Raw genomic sequence first — 22,204 nt, 5'->3', positions numbered from 1 at the left:
TGGATAAAATATAATGATAATTAAAGTTTGAAACAGAACTCACATATGATTCATGGACACTTGAGCAAATGGGCACTTGAGCAAATGATACAACAATACAAATCGATGACAAAGCAAATGAATCCAACTCACCTATACTTGATGACAACATATGATCACCATTGAAGGGATTATTCGAATATAAGACGGAAAAGGGAAATAAAATGACTCCTACTGTGGGAGCTTGTTGAACTTTCGGTGTCGGTATTCGGCGTACGTTTTGGTCGAGTACTTGGCAGGATTTTGCTCATCCAAGAGCTCCTGTAGAGGCCCGATCACAGCCTCATGTGGAGGAGCAATGAACACGGCCCACGACATGCGCGTACGTTCCTTATTCACCAAACTTCTGTGAAGAACACTCTTGTACTTGCCATTGCTCAAGACCTCCATCTGATCACCAATGTGAACAAAAACCGCATTTGGCAGGTAGTCTACAGCAACCCAGTTGTCATCCTTCCACAGCTGAAGGCCGGGAACATCGTTCGAGATGAGTAGGGTTAGGGCTGACATGTCAGTGTGAGGCTCAACTCCAAGGGCTAGTTGGGGCTGAGGGCATGGTGGGTACATGTTGATTTTCATTTCCAGTTCCACTTCTTCACCTCCCACATGGGATTTCAGAACCTTGCTTTCCAGCCCTAGACCTTCTGAAAGCACCTCCAGTAACTTGTCTGTCACTCTTAGCATTTCCTTGTTATATTCGTCATTCACTTCCCTACAGTGTCATATAAACATTGTGAGACAGCACAAACCTCCTCCCCCAATATATATCGTTGTATAAAATTCATTTTTCTAATTAAAAAACGATAACTTTAAGTTAATCTATAGTTAGGGAGAGGACTAAAACTCAAATGCATAGGCGAGAACACATCCAATTTAGCTACTACGGCTACACTAGCACTCAAGCGGGGTATGTTTGCATAAGTAACCTGTTTTACAACCATTTGATTTCTGTTTCTGTTTTTTAGTTTTTATTTTTGTCTTATGTCATGGAGGGGAGTATATAGAAGAAATTTCTCCCCTCACCTCCCAACACTGTTCTCCATCCCTCCATATACTTTGTCCGCCACTCAAACATAAAAACTAAATCCCAAATAATTTTCTGAAAATGTGAGTTTATCCTTGAAATTCAATTTTCTTTACCTAAAATACACCATAATATATTTTTCACAACAAAATTCAATGACTAGCTAGGCTCCGACTAAGTAAATTTCTTAATTAAGTTTGAGTAGTGTAGCCGTACTTTACCCTTCCAACTCATATTTTCTAAATAAAAACTCACCTAAACTTAAACATCCAAATAAAACCTAAGATTCAAATAAGCATCCATGGACTTACAACTTGTGCCACAATACGGAATCATATCAATAAATGTTATTTCTCACCGTAATTATGTTGAGCAACAAGCCCCACATGAAATATACACCATATTTCTAATTGTAAAATATACATATACAAAATACTAATAACATAACCTATTGGTATAAAATATTATACTATAATTTACCTGCATATAGATTAAATTAATTTACCTACTGATCTAAAATATTATACTAATTTACCTACATTTAAATTAATGTACCTGTTAAAAAAAATAGTAATATTAAATAATATGCTGTGGTTTGTTATGGTAGGGAACTAAATAAACTTGTAAACTAATGCACATAAATCATGTAGGTATATATATTAGACCATTTTGTAGGTAAATTACACCCCTTAAATTTTGGTGTGATGGAATAGGTATATTAGACTATTTTGTAGGTTTAAGTTGCGCGGAGCTTAGCTTAATTTGTTATGTGCATTAGGGATTGGAGTATGCAATAGCCGAAGCCATTTGAGGTTTATTGTTGTGTTGGTAGGAAAAATAAGTTGTATAGTTAATGCACAAAAGAATTAAAGTAGCAGTATTATGATTCAATCGGCACCTTACAACAATTTGAAAGTTAATACATTGAATTGCATGAAATATTTTGTAAAATAAATTCATAAAGTTATATAGATATAACAAGTAACAGGTCCAAAAACCACATCCACATATTATTAGCGGTAGTTTAGGAATTCTAACTTAACAAAGAAAGCGGAAAAAAGCTAAAAACCGATCGTATTTGGTGTTGTGGGACAATTGGATACTTACCATTTATTGAATTTAAAGGAATCTGATGTTGGGGAAAACCAGAGCAGTATCAAACTATGAGTGAAGCTGCGGTTGGGCTGAGGATTTGGGGGTGTTGCAAGTGATGGTTTTAGGAATGTTTTGGAGAGGGGGCTCCTGCCTGCTGTAGATATTTGGAGTTGCTGGGTAATTTTGTTTAATTTTTTTTAACGAGAAAACAATCTATATATACTGGACAAGGTTCATGATAATCAAAATAAGATGGGTGGGCATAGCACCACTCTTAAGAAATTTGTTTAGCTAGAGTCTAGTCATTGGGTTTTAGTCAAGAAAACAAAAAAGAGAAGGGTTTTAGTTAGGAAAATTTAGTTTCAAGAAGTAAAGAAAAATGTGTTACAAATCTTGAGCTTTATATGCATGAATTATTTATTGTTAGTTAGAGATATATACCTGTAAGATGGAGGGTTCTTAGGCCAGATTTCATAGTTGACCTTTGATGGAGGCGCAGTAAGATGGAAGAAATAGTCGATCCATTCGACCTTCTCGTCATGGTTCTTTGTCATTTTAGTGCCATATCCATCAAACTTCCCACTAGCAGGGTCGTTCGCATAAGCCTCCTTTTCCTCCTGTGGGAGAAGGAAGAACTCCTGACCAACTTTTTGCAACCGTTGGATCAAAGACGATGGTATGCCATGGTCAGTGATGAGAAAAAAACCCCATTCGGTGGCTGCCTCCGCCATCCTCTTCACAACAACATCATGAGGCTGAGCTAGGGAGATAACAGGCACTGAGACCCCCTCTAAGGCTTTGCTGTTCTCAGGCTGCTCATGAGCGGGGCGAACAAACTTGGCCGGAAGTTGGTTCAACCCGCCCAAAGCCAGTGCCTGCACTCTCTCCACCTCCGTTTCCCCCATTTTTTGTTGCCTTTTTTGTATGTTTGACAGTCTTGATCTTATTACGCCTTTTTGGATGTTATGGTAAAAGACATATATAATGAGTGAAGATACTCTACATATGCATTGTGGTGCTACCTTTAGAACAGCCGGTTAGCTACCCACGTGCACCTAATCTTCAATTCAACCAAACAGTAATCCATGAAATAATTAACCTGTAGGTTTGAACGTGCTCTTCAATTCAACCTAACATTATTTAGATGTTATGGACGAATAATTCAATTATTTTAATTATGGACGGTATCTTTAAATATTGATTTAATTTGTATTAGGATTATTAATTAAATATGGATTTTAAGTATTTATTCTCTCTCGTCGTGAAAACAGTTTCTCAAAGTAATAGTAATAAGGTCATCAAACTTCAGAGTTAACTAGCCTTTTCAAGTAGCACAAAGTACGAGGCAAATCTATGCTACTTGAAAAAGCTAGTAAACTACAAAGTTTGATGATCTTGTAAATGCTAGCATTTTGAGAAACTGTTTTCTCGACGAAAGAAAATAAATACTAAATATTTTGTCGCGTCATGGATCTTTGCACGATGAAACAAAATATTTGTCGCGCAAAGTGATTTTGTAATTGTCAATGATAATCGCATGATGAAGTCTTCGCTGTGCAAAGTGTTTTTCTGAAATTGACAATTAGGCTCCTTATTGTCGCGCAAAGTGATTATGTAATTATTGTGGACTTTGCCCTACGAATGCTTCGTCGCGCAAAGGTCCTAGGGTTCTTTAAAAGCACAGATTCACTCTCCTTTTCCCTCACAGAGTTTTCTCTAAAATCCTAAAGCTCCCCCCCCCCCCTCTCTTTTCTTATTTCCCAAACCCCTCATATCCCAATTCAAGTTTTTATTTTTGATACGATGACCGATTCCGCTCCTCCTTCAACAATGAGATCCGAGGGCAAAGGATCTTGGAAAGGTAATACTAAATTTATGTGGATTTAATAGTTATATATATATATATATATATATATATATATATATATATATATTAAAAAAACAATGGTTGGATTAATTACTTAGTTTGATTATGAAATTTATATTTTTTTTTGTAGAATAAAAACGAAGACAATGGTGGGGCGGCCACGATTGGTGATTGATGGCCGATGTAAGCGATTCAGCTATGATGATTTCAAGGTATATGGGACAAGGGCGCACACCCTACTAAGCACAAAGTTGGGGTCCTAGTGCGAACTAACTGTCGTACGGAGCGGGAGTCTTGAAAACTAGTGTCGGAAGAGCTGAAGAAGTATATATATGCGCGATAAGTTAGTAGTAACTGCGAATTAGAAAATTAATATTTATTTTCGTTAAATAGCAAATGATTAGTAATTAATTTTGCTTTGCATAACATGGTAATTATGTTATGATGAAATCGACCCAAAGCTGATAAAAATCATTAACAACATGTGCAAGGGGACTTTTGTGGTAGCAGGTGCATGCTTTTTGCCCGCAATATTGTTGGCGCTTCATGCAGAGATGCAAGCGATCCTTCATGGGGTTGAATTGGCATTACAACTAGGGTTTCAAAAGGTACGAATTGAGAGTGACTCCTCCCAAGCAATATCCATCATCAACATTTGTGTGGATCCTGCATCCATTATGGATTTGTTAGTGGAGGATGTTCTTCATAGCAGCTTTGTTTTTCTGCTTCGAAGTTTATTTCCATTTCCAGGAATAATAATGGGATTGGCCATCGTTTGGCAAATGTAGCATTGTCTAGTGGTTCAAAACTAGTTTTGATTGAGGAGCCTCCAACTGTCATTAATGACCTTCTCATTCAAAAAACAGTGTAAACTTTCCCAAGTTAATGGTATCGTCTTCTTTTCAAAAATAAAATAAAATACTAAAACCTACTAACTACTCCCTAGAAAACGTAGAGACATGTGTATTTAATTTGTAATTTAATATTATTAAATTTCAGTATTGGATAAAGTACACAATTTATTTAATATTTATTAATTCTTATTTTTCTAAAAGTAGTTTTAGCGTTAAGAACTTTTATTTAATAGGTGGATTATAATATTAAACATAATAAAATAGTTGTTGCGGTCCATTAGATTAGAAATGTGATTGTGTACATCCTAACATATCTAGGATATCCTTATGGGATTCTACCATATCTCTTAGACTAGATATTATCCTATGAGAGTTGTAATCTTAAAAGGTTAAGGAATTAACCTTCCCTACTACTATCAATAAGGACACAATGGGGTGAAATATAACACACCTCACAATTACACATCTTTCTCTTTCTCTCTAAGACCATCTCCAACCCTGGGCTAAAAGCCAAATTACCCCCCAAATTACCCCCCCAAACACTCTCCAACCCATGCTAAAATTTTAGGCTAAATGCCAAATGCTATTTCTGGGCCAAATACCCCCAGCTTTCCCCCCGGGCTAAATGCAAAATGTTTATCGGAATTAAAATTTTTTTAGATTAAAATGTTCATAAAATTAATTTACAATAATCTACATATTTATTTAAAAAAAAATTGATTTAAGAAAAAAATTTAGGCTAATTTCATTCTTTAATAATTCCGGGCTAAAATTTTAGGGTAGAAGGGTTGGAGCAGAAAAGATGTTTCTGGGCTAAAAACTAAATTTTCCGGGCTAAAAAATTTGGCTTTTAGCACAAGGGTTGGAGATGGTCTAATGTTGCCGCACCCTCTCTCTGTCCTTTATACAGTTTAGTAAATTAGGCCTACAACAATAGCCTAAATGAATAGTATTTTTAAGCTTAAACAACTTAAACTCTCTCCATGCTACAACAACCCTAGCCTTGTTATTGGCTCTGCCAGTGAGGGCAGAACCCTCCACCATGGCCAGCCACTACCTCCTATAAATACCCTCATCAACTCCAAATTTCGGTAAGCCTTTTACTACGCATACAAGCCCTAAACACTCACTCTTTTCATAAAAACTAACTTAGGCATCAAACATTCATTAGCCAAACCCCCCCAACCCCAACTTCTCGTGGGCGCGAGGCATTGGTCTTTGATCAAAGGTGTTAATTGTTTTGTAAGTACAAATTTGTCAAGATTGAAGACGGAGGACTTTTGCTACTAAAAATTGGTGCTTTCATTGAGAGTTTGGTTCAAACGCTCGAAGAAGGCTCTCGCATTCAACGTTTCAAAATTTTCATTTATGCATAAATTCTCCCACACGTTCCTATTCATAGAATTTTTATATAAGGTGAACAGCCAGTATTTACAATTGAGCATTTTAGGTGTGACCATTTAGCAATCTTCGTGGTATCTTGGAACCCTAAAGCCGGTGCTGGTTTGTCGAGCAGCCTACGGATTCCAGACAATTGCTTACTGCTTGCCTTTCAAGCAGTTCGCCACAAATACTCATACAACTGCACACTTTTATTAAAGGTTAAGCAATTCGTGTGCCCATATAGATGTCTAGCCATTACCGACATGCTATGCAGCCTAAGAGTTTTACGCACTACAAAATGCAAAACAACATCTTGGGTTAAAGAACATGATATCCAGACAACTGCATATTTCTGCTGTGGCAAGTTAGTGGCGTTTATGTTCATACTGATTCCTAAAGTGTTATTCTACTTGCTACACAACCTACATAATCGGTTACATAAAGTGCAAAATGTTTTTTTGAACCACTGGCCATGAAAATTCATACAACTACGCACTTTTGATGAGCTAAGTTAGCGGATTTTGTGTACCAAAAATCGCTAGTATGTTGTGATGAAGGCCATTCAACTCAAAAGATTGAAGAATTGATGACCAGCTAAGCATCACACAGTCAGGGGGGCAACAACGCTCAACGAAGTTTAGCAGTTCAATGCCCAAAAGTTCAAAGCTCACAACCAAGTGGTCACGCAGACTCGTATGCTTCTGTAAGCAAGACATCCGATTGCCGATCCTGTGGCTAATTGCTTTACAAAGGTTATACACTAAAACTCTCGCCCGCATAACTATGTACTGCTTATCAAGAAGTAGAGCACCTGGTTACATGCCCTATAGTCAAAAGTTTGGTGAACCACCAATCTGAAACGTATAACTATAGTAACTATGCAGATTCATCTACGTTTTTGAAAGAAATGTTTTCGGCTGCCGACCCTATAAGCATCAAAGTTGGAACATTCAGGTTTTAAGACATGGTTTGATTTAAACATATTAATCATAGAGAACTTCCAATCTCAACATGAGTGATGTGTGTTAAGAAACTTTAGGTTTCTATAGCACTTTTTCGAAACTTCGGGTTCAACATTATGAATTGTTGGTTTATGTGAAAGTTTAACTGTGGGTAGCTTCGGGTTTAACTTTAGGTTTCTATATACAAGACAATAAAGCAATTGAAAACAAATATAACTGTGGGTAGCTTCGGAACCCTTTATGTGATAGTTTAGGGAATGGGGCCTAAAAGTGTTGAGCTTTAGGTTCAAAAATAAATTATTATTTTAATTGACTAGATTGTAGGCCAGCAAGAGAAGATTGGGGTTTATAGAACCTAGGGCCAAATATTGGGCTAAGAAAGAAAAAGTGAAAAACAACTCCCATTAAATGGGGCAGTTTTTCATAAGGGCCCAAAAGAAAAAAACACTAATTGGGCCCAATTTAAAATAAAGAGGGTTGGTTATGGTGCAAGCCCCGTTAGGCTTGTAATTCCTTTTTTTTTTTTTTTTAAGTTCGCCTTTGCTACGCATCTGGCTAGCATTAGAAAGAGGCAACCAGGCCTAAATATGGGCTTATTATCTGGAATATAAAACGCAGGCACTTTATGGGTCCAGAGACCCAAGCCAGGAAGGAAAACAAGGCCCATTATCGGCTAGCCATGAGAAAAATCTAGGCTAAAAAACTAATTCAACCTTGTAAGGCTGTAGTCACACTGGTTTGACCCACACCATAAGTCTTAAAGGTTCTAGGTTTCACTTGGTAAGCCCTTGTGCCCACGTATCAAGCCCAAATACCTAGGGTCTATTTTACTCGCTGGAGAAGACATAACGATGCTACTGTCGGCGCACTAAGGTGGTCGCGAGATTAAGAACGTCACCATGGAATCTCGAAAGACAAGATGACAGGAGATGCAATTTAGAGGATCAGAGACGGTAGAGGATCTACGATGACGATTGTGTTGGGCGTGGACACCCACGATTGGTTGGAGAAATGACAAGGATGACGAGAAAAAATTCAAGCCATTGTTATACATGTGTGGGTGGCATACCAGTGTCACCATGGCTGCTGGCCATGGATGTGTTCACTGTAGGTCAAGAAAATGCTGAATGTGGCAGAAGCCTTGGTGGCTTGTGGCTCAATTTGGCACGGCTTCATGCACGACTCGTGCATTTTTTTATTAAACAGTCACTTGTCGACTCGGTTTGGTTTGGCACGGCTTCAGGTGCGACTTCAAGCCGTGGCTCCAATGTGAGCTAAGCTTTCAAAATTCCTTTTTTCTTTCTTTTTTCTTTGCTTATTCACGCGTATTCAATTCACATAATATTGTAATATTTTGAATATAATGCATGCACAATTTATGTAGAATCTACAATTTGTAAAATGTTAAGTTGGGTTATACATTATGGTGAAAGTTCGTGCAATCAATGATAAAAAAATATCAAGATAAAAGCCGTTGTTTTAGAAGAACCTGGATTGCGATAATGAAAATTGTGAAAGGGTTTGTAAGAGTTCCTCCTCCGAATTTCGGATTTCCATCTTTAGAGCTTGTATCACGTTTAACACAAGAAAAAAATAAATTGAATCAATAAAAGTGTATGAATTCTATAAAATGAAATAAGAATAATTGAAATGTAGTACTCTCCTTATTGAAGATGGATGAATTCTCTTTAGCGCAGCGTCAAGAGCATGTTGATAACATGTTTTGACCTATTTTATCAAAGAGAGAGAGAGGTGCGACATAGGGGAAGAGAGATAGAGTAAAAGGTTTGAGGAATTTTGTGTGTTATTAACTCAGTCCTTGTGCCTTTATTTATTATAAACCAAGGAGGATTCCTTACCTTGCAAGTAATACAATCCTAAAGGAAAAAAAAAATCTTCTAGTATCATAAATACAACCTACTAATGATTTACACAATCAAACAAGCGCTAGAAGTATATACATAACATTTTTGTCCTTATCATTAAATTTGAAGTATGTACATAACTTTTGTAAAGAAAAAGTCTAGTTAAGCATGTTTCATTAAAACTCCCCTTATTTTAAATGGTCCCCACCATCTCTTTTTATCTACAACTCATTGCCTCCCGACTAGTGACTATTATCTTTTAGAACATTGAGATTAAAGCAGTAATAATATTGCTTGTGATTAATAAAAATATTAAAAAAAATATTATTGTTAAACATGAGTGTTAAATTGTGATACTCGAGCTTGTAACTCAAAGTGATTAAAAGCATTTATTATGGATCTGATTTTTGTACTAAGTTTCTCCACAACCCTAATATCGCTTGTATTAGACGTGTGAAAACAACATTGTTGATGCACAAAACCGGAGGGGTCTTGGAACAACGTAAATCCGACCATGAATCTGCAAGAATGTAAAGAACACAAGATGTATCGTGGTTCATCCTAATGTTTGGGCTACGTCCACACTGATATTGTATTTCTTTGTTTGTGAGAGGATGAGAGGGTGAGAACTTCTGAGGGTGAGAGAGCTTTTCCCATGGCTTAAGAATTGGCCTCCTCTAATGAGGAGAGTGATGAGTCCTTTTATAGAATAAGGGCTCATCACTTATTACATTTTTGCCCCTTCATTTATTACATAATTACATTTAAGTCCTCCGAGTATTTATACGAGGTCTAAATACGGAGGCCCTAAGTATGGTACAAATAGTAGTCCCCCAAGTCTTCAGTCAAGAGAGTTTTTTGGCTGGAGACTTGAAATTCAGTCCATGTGTAGGTCGAAGTAACTAGATGTCGTCTAGAACTTAATGCTCGATATGAGGCGGTGCTCAATGTGAAATGATACTTAACTAGAAGTAGCACATGTTGCGAGGCTGCTCGACTTGTGGCTTATGTTGTCTTGGTTGGCTCGGCTTGTGGTGTTTGAAGGTGAGGGAGTCCCTTTTATAGAATAAGGGCTCCCTCCTCAATACATAAATGGTGGGTTAGAGTTGATGCTTGCGGCGATGCGGTTGCTCAACAAGCGGCGATGTTCTTTAATGATGGTGAGGGAGTCCCTTTTATAGAATAAGGGCTCGCTCCTCAATACATAAGTGATGGGTGCTCTCTAATGAAAGTGATGGAGTCCCTTTTATAAAATAAGGGCTCGCTTCTCAATACATGAATAATGGGTTAAGTCCCCCGAGTATTTTTCATGAGGCCCAATTGAGGCCCAATATATGGTACATAATGTAGTCCCCCAAGTCTTTAGTCAATAGAGTCTGTTGGCTGGAGACTTCAAATTGAATCCATTTATGGGCCGAAGTGGTGGTTGTTAGGAGGCAGTATTTTGTATACCATGCACTGAAGCTTTGTAGGTGAAGCTTTGTAAGTGAAGCTTTTGAAGCTGGAGCTTTTGTAAATGAAGCTTTGAAAGCTGGAGTTCTGTAAATGAAGCTTTCGAAGCTAGAGCTCTGTAAATGAAGCTTTTGAAGCTGGATTGACATGAGTGATGCTCATGAATGTTTATGTTGATTGAGTAATACTTATGGATGTTGACATGAGTGATGCTCATGAAGATTGACATGAATGATGGTCATGAATGTTTATGTATGATTGACATGAGTGATGCTCATGAATGTTTATGCATGATTGACATGAGTGATGCTCATGTATAACTTTTGGGGTACTGGACATACTTTTGATCAACTGGTTGGTGATAATAGCGGCAGGCTGCCGAATAATTTTGGAGTACTGGACGTACTTTTGATCACCTGGTTGGTGATAATAGCAGCAGGGTGCCAAATAAATTTGGAGTACGGGAAGTACTTTTGATCACCTGGTTGGTGATAATAACGGTAGGGTGCCGAATAATTTTGTAGCCATAGGGCTGGCTCTTTTGGGCATATGGGCCTTCGCCCTCCACATAACATTCCAGCTTTTTATTTTGGGCTTGCCCTTTTTTTTTTTTTTATTACCCTCTGATGGGGTTATACAGATATCTCCGAAAGATACGAAAAATAAATTACATCATTCAAAAATAAATCCGACCCTTTGCTCAATGGGTCACGCCTATAATTCCCTCTTCTGCATGCCATCACCACCACAATTATGTTTACTTCTCTTTATCTTCGTTTGCTTTCTGCTTTTACTTTTTACTTTTTCTTTTTCTTTTCCCTTTTGCAGATGGCAAACAAGGAATGATTAATAGAATGAATAATAAGATAAGAAAAAATAATCTTATCTATGCTTTTGCTTTTCCAGTGTTATTCGCAGAGATGGGATTTGAGGGTTAGGATTTTCGACTGCTGCTGGTGGGATTCGTATATTTGGCTTACTAACAATAATCTCAAGGCTTTTTTCGAAGCTCTGATGGATTTTGGAGCTCAAATTTTATGGAATTCATGGGAAAGTTTGAAGCTTTAATCGTAATTCTTCTGTTCGGTTGTGTTTGAGGTTGAGAGCTGCCGTAAGATTGTGCTATCACTTGAATCACCAAGTCTTGGCTTAGTGGGTGTAAGAACAAAAAAGAATCTCCAAGCTTAAATTGGTGGTATTTTGACCATTTGATGTAAACTTGTGGATTTGCAGAAGTTGGTATTCCCCAAGCATCTAGATCTCCTACTTTGTACTGGTAGCAGAGCACCTGGGACTATATTAGCATAAGGGACTGCAGAGCCAATAGGAACTGGAATCCTGGAGTTCTGAGATTCACGGTGGATATTGTGGTGAGGTCTCACGGTGGTGAGATGAAAAATTAAGAGAGAACCGACATAGCTTTTCGTGTCGTTTCCCACAGACGGCGCTAAATGTTGATGCACAAAACTGGAGGGGTCTTGGAACAACATAAATCGACCGTAAATCTACAAGAATGTAAAGAACACAAGATGTATCGTGATTCACCCCAATGTTTGGGCTACGTCCACACTGATATTGTATTTCTCTATTTGTGAGAGGATAAGAGGGTGAGAGCTTCTGAGGGTGAGAGAACTCTTCCCATGGTCTAAGAATTGGCCTCCCCTAATGAGGAGAGTGATGAGTCATTTTATAGAATAAGGGCTCCTCACGTATTACATTTTTGCCCTTCATTTATTACATAATTACATTTGAGTCCCCTGAGTATTTATATGAGGTATAAATAGGGAGGCCCTAAGTATGGTACTAACAATCATAAATTCTAGAAAGTATTTGAAGCATTTTTTAATAGATCCAACAAGTTGTTGTGGGATCTAAAGCTTTCTAGTTGATGAATTGTTGTCTTTACAATAATAATGACATACCCTGACCCGGAATGTCCACTAGGACTCCAAATCAAGTCGTGCTGGTCAACACCTGGAAGGTGATGAAGCCATAAAGTGTAGTGATGTGGAAAATGTGAATAAATTTAAATCTAAAAGTTCCTTAATTTAAGAGTGCGTCATGAGCGGGAATGAACCCATTTCACACATGATGACAGAGCATAAATAAAGTACAGTAAGATAGGATAAGGATTATACCCTCAAAGGTAACCACTTATACTGAGACTTGCCAAGAATCCTCGTCGATACAAAGTTTGGAGGGGCGAAAAACAAGGGTCAGTGGGTCTGAAAATAAAGTTTTAATAAAAACCTTTCTGAAAACATTGTAACCCCTCGCTGTAAAATAAGTATAGTTTCTAGAAAATCATACTATGTATAAGTATGAAATCAAATGCATGCCAACAATAAATCTAGAAATATGCCATTGTAGAATATCTCAATGACAATATGAATATAATCATGTACTCAATAATCTATATTAGCAATCAAGTCGGAGTCACCTAATGTGACCTGTACAACTGCACCTATGGCTCATCAATCAATGCTAGCACACGAGTCGGAGTCACCTAATGTGACCTGTACGACATGCTAGGTGTAATAATATATGCTCTAGTGCTACGATCACTTGAAGGCTAGCGCTATGTGCGGGTCACCTACGAGTCGAAGTCGCCTAATGTGACATGTATGACAGGCTAGCACCTAACTTGGATCCCAGGTGAGCGTGCGGTGCATGAGTTGAACAATCACGTGAAGACTGGCCTTAGTTCGATGCGAGAGCATTAACATCGAGGTGCAGCAATGATGAGCGAACTATATGAGTATAAGAATGCCATAATGATGCAATAATTCCCATCAACATAATAAACTTACCTGAACTTACTTGCGCATCCCGTACGATCATCTTGGTATTTCACAACAGTGCAACATTTCTCATAACATAATTTAATCATGGCATGAATGCATGAATCAATTTAAAATAATTTGTGGAAACTATCAATCATACACACACACACACACACACACACACACACACTATAGAAAGGAAAAGACCCACTCACCTGGAGTCCGCACTATAACTCCATAGCACAAATATCGAGGCATCTCGAACGATCGGCGCCTAGAACAATTATCAAATCACGTCTTAGAATTCTTATCAATAGAACATGTAACTTACATATAACACATCCCCAAAGACGTTCTATAATGATTTAAAACCCATTGACCAAAAGTCAATCATCGGTCAAAGGTCGGCGGTAGGGTCCATAAACCTACGTAACTTAATCTGGAAGATCCACACCGTGGATTTCCGATCCGTAACTTCCAAACATCCACATTATGCTTCTAGAACATCATATTAAAGTTTCCTTACAATCCAACGGTTAGATTTCTGCCAATTGCAAATTCAAGTGGTGGTTAACGTTTGATTTTACGAACTTACAAATCCAATTTGGGAAGATCTGTATGTCAGATTATCAATCCATAAGTTTCTAATATCCTCAAATATTACATACTATAATGTATTAAGGTTTGATGATGATCCAACGGTCGGATTGTCGATTGCTATACTGTTCAAGTAGCGGACCTTAATGAAACTAAGTTCAAACGACGGAATTTTGTCAATTGGACTTCACCTATGCAATTGGATTATCAAATTTAGCCTAGGAAGGTCAGGGGTGCCTCGGCCCACGCACCACTGTACACAGTGATCGACCGTTCGAACTCGCCAAAAAAATTCAACTATTTCAAAAAATTCTCAAATTTTACAAGAATGAAGATCTCAATGAGTAGAGCAAGTTTTATACATGTGTCAAAGTCCAATTTGGCCAGGAAAAGCTCCAATTTAGCTCGCATCCACCGGAAACCTTAGATGGGTGAGCTTTGATTCTTCCTCCTCAGTGTTCCACCGCCCCTATAACTGATTGGGCTTTGTTTCAAGGCTCAAGGGAAGCTTTTTGATGGTGAGGATCGACGGTAATGCCTTCAAGAATGGACTAGAAGTAGGAGCTAATCCATGTCCATAATGGGTGGAAATGGAAGAGGAGAGGTTAGGAACAAGTTTCCAAGTGAAAGCTCGATGAATTTTGCCTGAAAATCACCAGAGGAGTGTAGGAACTGGACTGTAGTCGGGTCGTGGATCTGAAACGGGTCAAAGAGAAAGGGTTTTCTAATCCCCTGTTCACTCCTTCCCTCCTTGGTCCTCTATTTCTTCCTCCCAATTGGTCCTTGTCTTTTCTCTCTCTTCCCCATTCACTGAGCTTTCCTCCTCCTTCTCCTTTCTTCCTTCTTTTTCCTGATTGGGCGCCCTTTTTTTTTCTCTCTCTCTTTCTTCTCTCATCCGTCCCTCTCCCTTAACTAATATTAAATAATAACATAATAACAAAATAATATTAAAATAATAATATAATAAATAGTAATCTTTATAAAAGTACTTTTTGGATTTGTAGTTCTGTAAAACCTCCATCGTAGTTCCGATTTCAATTTTGCTTGCGTCTACGCGTTCACACCGCCGAGTACTTCTGGTATATGATAAAGTAATAGTTCGTACGCGTCACAAACTAATGGTCAACGAAAGCCAATAATCTCGCCTCTAGGGCATTATCGTCAATTCATACTTTTAAAAATTAATGAAATCGTAAAAGTAGGGACGGATTGTCACAAATAATGTCATCTTGAGAGGAGAGGAATTATTTATTTATTTTTTTAATGGATGACTTGCAGGGAAGAAAATAAAACATTTGTTCTGTGTATTGAGTAATTTGTGACTTTGGCCTAATGCCAATAAGTCTAGCACTGCATGATACATTGCTACACCATCTGAATGGCGGAGCCACCTACAAGGTTTAGGTGGCCGTAGCTTAGGGAGGTTTTTTTTTTTTTTTTTTTTTTTTGTTTTGTAAATTCATGTTTCAATTGCTTATGTTAATGTATGTAGTCTATATAACCCACTCAATTTTAATTCAGGTTTATATTTAAAGTATACTTAGTGCATGATAGGTAATAAAGATTTTATGTTCAAAATAAAATGAGTTCTATCTCTATTCTCCATCCTTTTATAGTGGTGGAGAGAAATGTTGCTCTTACGTCACCGCATGAGTTAGAATCCTGTCGACTCCCTAATATAACACATTTGTCGCTTTGACCACAAAAAAAAAAAAGAAAAAAAAGAGACTTTACCTTATGCAATCTAGCCATTGTATTTCTTACTCAAGAAAAGAAAAAGTTTTTTTTAATCAACCATTAAACTCCTAGCTCCGAAATTTCCTTACTTTCCGTCAAGATTTTATGAGTCACATTTGATACGTCCTTAATCTCTTTATTTATTATTCTTGATTTAATTAGTAGGTTAATTATTTATATGGTCCTTGAATTTGTCGATTAGATTACCATTTTGAGAAAAGTTTATATTTCATTGTTGTTGTTTCATGTTGATTACTATATAATTTTATATAAACAAACAAATGAACATATAATTTTGTGGTACTAATTTCAGCTATCCCACCAAGATGATGTTGATTACCAGTCAAGTTCCATCCGTGTTTAGAGCATAGATGTAACAAGAATAACTAGCAGACTCCTTTTCACATTAACTTCCGAAAGCAACTAGCAAACTCCTCTCATAGAGCTTCCGAAGAAGATGAGAATGGAGGACCGTAGACCTACGCATCCACTTTAATCAGATGAGTGAACTCCTGGAAAAAGGTTTTGAAGTGCTCGTAAGAATGCTGCACATCATCAACAGCACACGTGCGGCGCACCTACATCACCTTGAGAATTTTTTTATTGTTACCAGAATACAAGTGATACACTACTTGTTTTTATATAGGGGGTGTGCTATCCACACACCCTATTTTACTTCTCACACACCCCTTGATAATTTCTGTCCGTTGATCTTCTTCAATTCATCCGATCAAACGGCCGAAAATTAAAAATGTGTGTGAGAAGTAAATAGGGTGTGTGGATATCACACACCTTACATAAATGGTGAGAAATTTTATTTTCTAAGTTATTAACTTTTTAACTCACATATCCCATCATTTGTGTAGTGACACGTTATGTACAACTCTGTGTCCTGGTCACACTGAAAGGGTTACGAACCATAAAGTCCTGGACAAGAAGGCTATGATTCCTTTCTATCACCCTGAATATTATAGAGTATTTAATTTAAGAAAGGTTAATCTTAAAGAGACAAAATTTGAAAACTAAATGATATAAAAGTTGATGATTGGATTACAACTTAAGCGTTAATAAACATGCTCATTTTTATTGGTGATACATCATTTAGTTCGTAAATTTTATCTGCAAATTTACTCTCCTATTGCTTTTTGAGAAGAGTCATGCTATGGAGACTAAATTTAGAGATTAAATTTGCAAACTAAATCATGTATCACCAATAGGAATAAACATGTTTATCAACGTTTAAGTAATAAACTACTCATTAACTTCTATTGTGGATGCAAATTTTCTCCTCCTCGATCTTGGACGATTTTGCACCTACAAAACAACTAGCACCTTAGGTTAAGGCCAAAAGCCTCACACGCCCACGATGAATGGGGGGGCTTTGGCCGAAGAACCTCCGATGCCAAAGTTAGAATTTTAGAGAGAAATAGTGTTTAGAGTATTTGGGATTTTTTTTAAGAGAATTGGAATTAGTGTTTGGTGAAAATGGGAACCAATATATAGGAGAGGAAGGGTGTGGCCGGCCATTAGGCCAAGGATGATTTATTTTGAGGGGTTATGGAGATAATGGGCTAGTTATTTTGGGGAGTTATGGAAATAATTGGCTAGTTAATTAGCAAATAATAATAACCTAATTAACTAGCTATTTGAATGTCATAAAAGGGAAAGAAAATGGTAGCAAAAAGAAAAAAAATAAAAGGCATGGCCGGCCCTAGTGGGTAACCGGCCTTTGGTATTTTTTTTTGTTATAATTTGGCGATTTAATTGATAATTAAGGGATTGATTAGGTAATTAATCCCTTAATTAGTCAATTTTAGGAAATATGAAAGGAATATATTATTTAGCTAATTTATTAGCTAAATAATGGAATATAAAACATATAGAATAAATTAGATTTTGGGAATTACCTTATAGAAAGGATTTGATAAAATAGGCTTTAAATTGTTACCTATTTTGGGCACTTTTGACTTGGTTGAAAGATGATTGCCCACTGCTCGCGCGTAGGAATTCCGGTATGTCTCAAGGGTATTTTTGTCTTCTTTTGTCCAAAAGTTCACGTGTCGCCTAGTGAATATTTTTGGCTCCACATCTATGTCTTTTAATTTTTAAAACTTCGTCTTCAAATTTAATCTCTCTAACATTACCCTTTCGAGAAATAAGTCCAAAACATTTTTCTTGAAGGAGTGGAGTAGGTGAAAATGATTAATTAGTTAGCACATGAATCATTTAAGGTACCTAAACACCTTTCGTCTTTTTTTCATTCTCCACTTGTATAACTTAATATTATTATTCTTTGATTTCTGCAAAATGAGATCAAAATTTTATTTAAAATAAGCCCTCATTTCCCACACAACATGAGCAATGACATCAGAAAAGTTGTTAATATATGATTGGAATTTGAATGCAAACTAATTAACTATAACCTCGTTGTTTTTTGTTCTCCACTTGTATAACTTTTTATTTTTATTCTTTGATTTATGCAAAGTGAGATTAAAATTTTATTCAAAATAAGCCCTCATTTTCCATACGACATGAGCAATATTACATGAATTGATTAATAACACTGCAGTACGTGATAGTATTTCACTAACACCTAAAAATTTATCAAGAATCAGACAAGGAAAGGCTCTAAGAAGTAAATGTATGATTAGAATTTGTATTGCAACACTGTGCTTGTTCTCTCATCGCATAATAATTATATAAAACTTATTATATTTAAGATTTTCTTGGGAAAGAGATACCACTCCATACCAAATAATGTAGGACAAATTCTCATTTGAAGCATAAATTTTCTCCTAGTCACAGCAAAAAAATGCATGATCACTTTCATTTGGATTCAATATTAAAGGTTGGAGAAAAATATATGTAATTTTAACGTTTTAATTTCATCCCTTAATATTAAATTCAATAGTGAACGTGAGTGTTGGATTGTTGTTGACCCTATGACCAAGAGAACGGAACACCCTTAAAAAATGCTTGATGAGAAGATAGTTGAAGGAAAATCAAGTCTCTCTCACCTAAGTGATGCTTGTAGCTGAGAATGTAATTTCAACACTATGAATTACTTGCGTGTCATGCCATTAGCTTTTATTTCCTATAAGGGAAAAAGGAAACCAATGAATACAAACTGTTATGTCTTCAAACTCTAGTTTCTTCTTAGAAATTGTAGCCAAAATGTTCCTATGGGATTACGAATTTTATGAAATTTTATGCTCAAAGATATAAAAGATGAATAATGTTTACATTGAAAACGTTATGGAAATTTTACATCCAATAGATTTGGTCGATATAGTCCCTATCAAAAGAACATAGATTCTTAGGTAAATTACACGTTACCACCTCAACTTTGGGTTGCATAACAAAGTCATACCTCATTTTTAAACATTGCAATTGTGGAGCCAAAAATAATCACAAGGCAACACGTAGATTCTTGGGTAAAAGAGGACAAAAATACCCTTGAGGCATACTGGGATTCCTACGCGCGAGCAGCAGGCAATCATCCCTAAACCAAGTCAAAAGTGCCCAAAGGAAGGTAACAAATTCATAGTTATCTCATCCATCCTCATCTTAGGTAATTACTTCATAACATACAAATTATTTCATATAAATAGAGATTAATTGGCTAATTAATGGATTAATTCCTAATTAATCCATTAATCACCAATTTAATCACCCATTATATCAAATAAACCACCCAAAACCACATCAATGGCCGGCCATCCCCATCTAAAAAGGGATCCATCCTATTTCCTACCTTTCCTTACCCCTTTTCTCCCCTTTTTAGCTAATTATTTAGTTATTCTTTATAACCTTTTCATAACCTGATTATCAATTTATTCTAAATAAATATGTAACCACCAATTTATTCTTTAAGGTTTAATTAGCCAATAAATTGGCTAATTAAACCAAAATCTCAACCACAAAAACTCCTTCAAGGGCCGGCCATTCCTTGGAAAAAATGGCCAAGCCTAGCCCTATAAATAGGCTCCTATTTTCACCAAAAACTCATTCCAAAACTTTGGCAAAAATCCCAAAATTCTCTAAACACTCTTTCTCTCTAAATTCTAACTTTGGCATCGGAGGTTCTTCGGCTAAAGCCCCCCTATTCATTGTGGGCGCGTGAGGCTCTTGGCCTTAACCTAAGGTGTTAATTGTTTTGTAGGTGCAAAATTGTCCAATATCAAGGAGGAAGAAATTTGCATCCACAAATTGGTGCTTTCATTGAGAGTTGAGATCCATACTCGTAGAAGACTCTCGCATAAAAAGGTTTTTCTCATTTTCTAGTCCATTTGAATATTTTTCATACGTTCTTATTATTAGAATTTTTTATTTGCAAAGGTTCTTTGATAAAACGTATAAGAAAAATATAATGGCTAGAAATTTAGAAAATTCCACAAGTGAAAATTCTAATACTCAAGAAATGGGACCGTGGCGATCCAAGAGGCTAAATGTGGTCATAGGCGGAGTGGTACCACCACTACGAGGTTCCACCATGGCCCAAGTGAAGGAAAATTTTTGTCCTAGCTAAGAACATGTGAGAATTTTTGTCCAAACTATTAACAAATTAAAGTAGGCATGCATTAAAAAACAATTCTAAAACCCATGACTTTCAAAGCCTAGTGAATGGTGAACCATGAGACTCTTCAACAACATTAAAGAGATGGAAGGATTTAGAGATTCATTACCCTTGAAGCTCATCCTTGTTTACACAAGGGATTCACCCAAGTGGAGGGCCTTCAAGTCACCTCCTAGCTCCTTGGATCTTCCTTGTGATTTTCTTCCTTTTGATGCTCCTTTGCTCCTTGAGGATGTGAGGAAAGGATCTCCAAAAACACCAAAGATTTGGTGTCTCTAAGTCTCCACACCAAGGATGAGGTGTGAAGATGAAATGGATGACTTAGAGAAGAAACGATTGCTAGCTATATCTTCTCTAAGTGGCCAGCCTCCTTTAGAGAAAAAAGAGAGAAAGTGTTTATCATCTTTGTCTCAAGAAAACCCTAATGAGGTAAAAGCTATAAAGATGCTTTTATATCTCTTTTCTTAGGTGAGTGGCAAACTTGCAATTAAGCAAAACTTCCCACTACCCTTGCTATGGCCGGCCATCTTAAGTGATTGGGCTATTTGCCCATATTTGTTTTAGTTATCATACAACTTAAACATAATGGGCCTAGTGGACCAAAACCTTTTGGACCCCGAAGCCCAAAACTAACTTAAAAGCCCAATACGAACCTTTCGTAAAATTAATTAACTAATTAATTAATCTTGACCATTCTCAATTAAATCATTTAATTGCTTATCCATCTCATTTATATTTCTTCACTTTCATCCTTACTCGGTGTACGATCCATTAGGTTCCAATTAGCAAGGCAGTGGGCGATTGTTACTCTTAACGATAGATTGTGAATTGAAACAACATTTCAATTTTCGCTTTGTTGAAGATTAGTGTTTGCTAATCTTCAGGGCTTCCACAAACCATGAGTGATACCTAGCAGTATGTCATGGCTACCCAAGCTAAGTAGAAGTGGTTGGAGAACCTATCCAGTTACAATTACAATGCAATACGGTCATTCTCTAATACAATACTCTTAATCACATTGTTTGAGTGATAGTTTGTTTCATGTCTACTATCCAATGTGATACTTCTTTATATGATTCAATTGAATATGATTTGGAACATACTTCCTAAGTCATATTCGTATGCTTTGGCCAAAGACTCCCGAATCATATCTTAGAGTATTCTCCTTCCACCATGGAAGGTTAGAGATCCCTTGTTATGCATTCATATGCCTACATGACTAGATGGCTTGACCCCAACAATGTCGTGGACACTCTCGATGGAATGCCTTTGACATGATCAAAGATCAAGGACCTAACCATTAGACATCTATGATGTATCAGGTCAAAGAAATACTTTGCATATTGCAACTAATGAGATCTTACATGACATGTATGTTCGAACTCTCTTTTGATCGTTGTTCAGTGTACTCGATTACTCTTTCGAGCACCTATGTGTTTGTCTTAGTGTCCAACACTAAATGACTTGAGACTAGTCATACTCACGCTTGAGTTGACATAACACATACTAATCTTAGCGGATTGTCAATGCCCAATTGGCAATCCTATAGCTAGGAACGTTTTAGGAATGAACATAAGAGAAAGGTCTCGTTAATCTAACTTACTTAAATCACTTATCTCTTAGATTAAATACATTCCTTTGATTCCCTTATTGCTTAAACACATGATACAATAAATAGTGATTAACAATAAGCTTTGCCCTTTATTAAACATATAATAGTTTAATACAATAAGTATTCCAAAAGCTATTACATCAAATGAGTGGCTTTATGGGCATACTTCCAATAATCTCCCACTTGCACTCAAAGCCACATTCCCATGTATCTAATTCCCATCTTTTCCATATGGCGGTTAAGTTGGATTTGAGGCATTGGCTTTTTCAGTGGATCTGCTACGTTATCGGCTGAGGCAACCTTGAGGATGTTGACTTTCCCCTCGGTAGCATATCTTCTAATGATATTAAAGCGCCTA

General features: G+C 36.8%; 1 protein-coding gene and 1 long non-coding RNA gene across 2 annotated transcripts; one reads left to right on the top strand and one right to left on the bottom strand.

Annotated features, from left to right (window-relative positions):
* On the bottom strand, positions 1–3,124 carry LOC126604485 (flavonol synthase/flavanone 3-hydroxylase-like). The gene is made up of 2 exons (XM_050271758.1): positions 2,600–3,124; positions 1–751 (listed from the first exon to the last, which is right to left on the bottom strand). The coding sequence occupies exons 1-2, from the start codon at positions 3,061–3,063 to the stop codon at positions 211–213; spliced, it is 1,005 nt and encodes a 334-aa protein (XP_050127715.1). The 5' UTR covers positions 3,064–3,124; the 3' UTR covers positions 1–210.
* A 773-nt stretch (positions 3,125–3,897) lies between these two features.
* Positions 3,898–4,506, top strand: LOC126605321 (uncharacterized). Its single transcript, XR_007616914.1, has 2 exons — positions 3,898–4,019; positions 4,156–4,506. It is a non-coding gene; the product is annotated as an uncharacterized LOC126605321 (long non-coding RNA).
* The last annotated feature ends 17,698 nt before the right edge of the window (positions 4,507–22,204 follow it).

Source organism: Malus sylvestris, chromosome 15 (assembly GCF_916048215.2).
Source record: "Malus sylvestris chromosome 15, drMalSylv7.2, whole genome shotgun sequence".
NCBI classification, from domain to species: Eukaryota; Viridiplantae; Streptophyta; class Magnoliopsida; order Rosales; family Rosaceae; genus Malus; species Malus sylvestris.
This window is presented reverse-complemented; position numbering and strand designations above follow the sequence as displayed.

What these genes read in the sequence shown, in the direction of transcription:
- LOC126604485 (XM_050271758.1), bottom strand. Translation starts at nt 3,063, where the DNA reads ATGGGGGAAACGGAGGTGGAGAGAGTGCAGGCACTGGCTTTGGGCGGG. An exon ending in AAGAACCCTCCATCTTACAG is followed by an intron (nt 752 to 2,599) that starts GTATATATCTCT and finishes ATGACACTGTAG; the next exon opens with GGAAGTGAATGACGAATATA.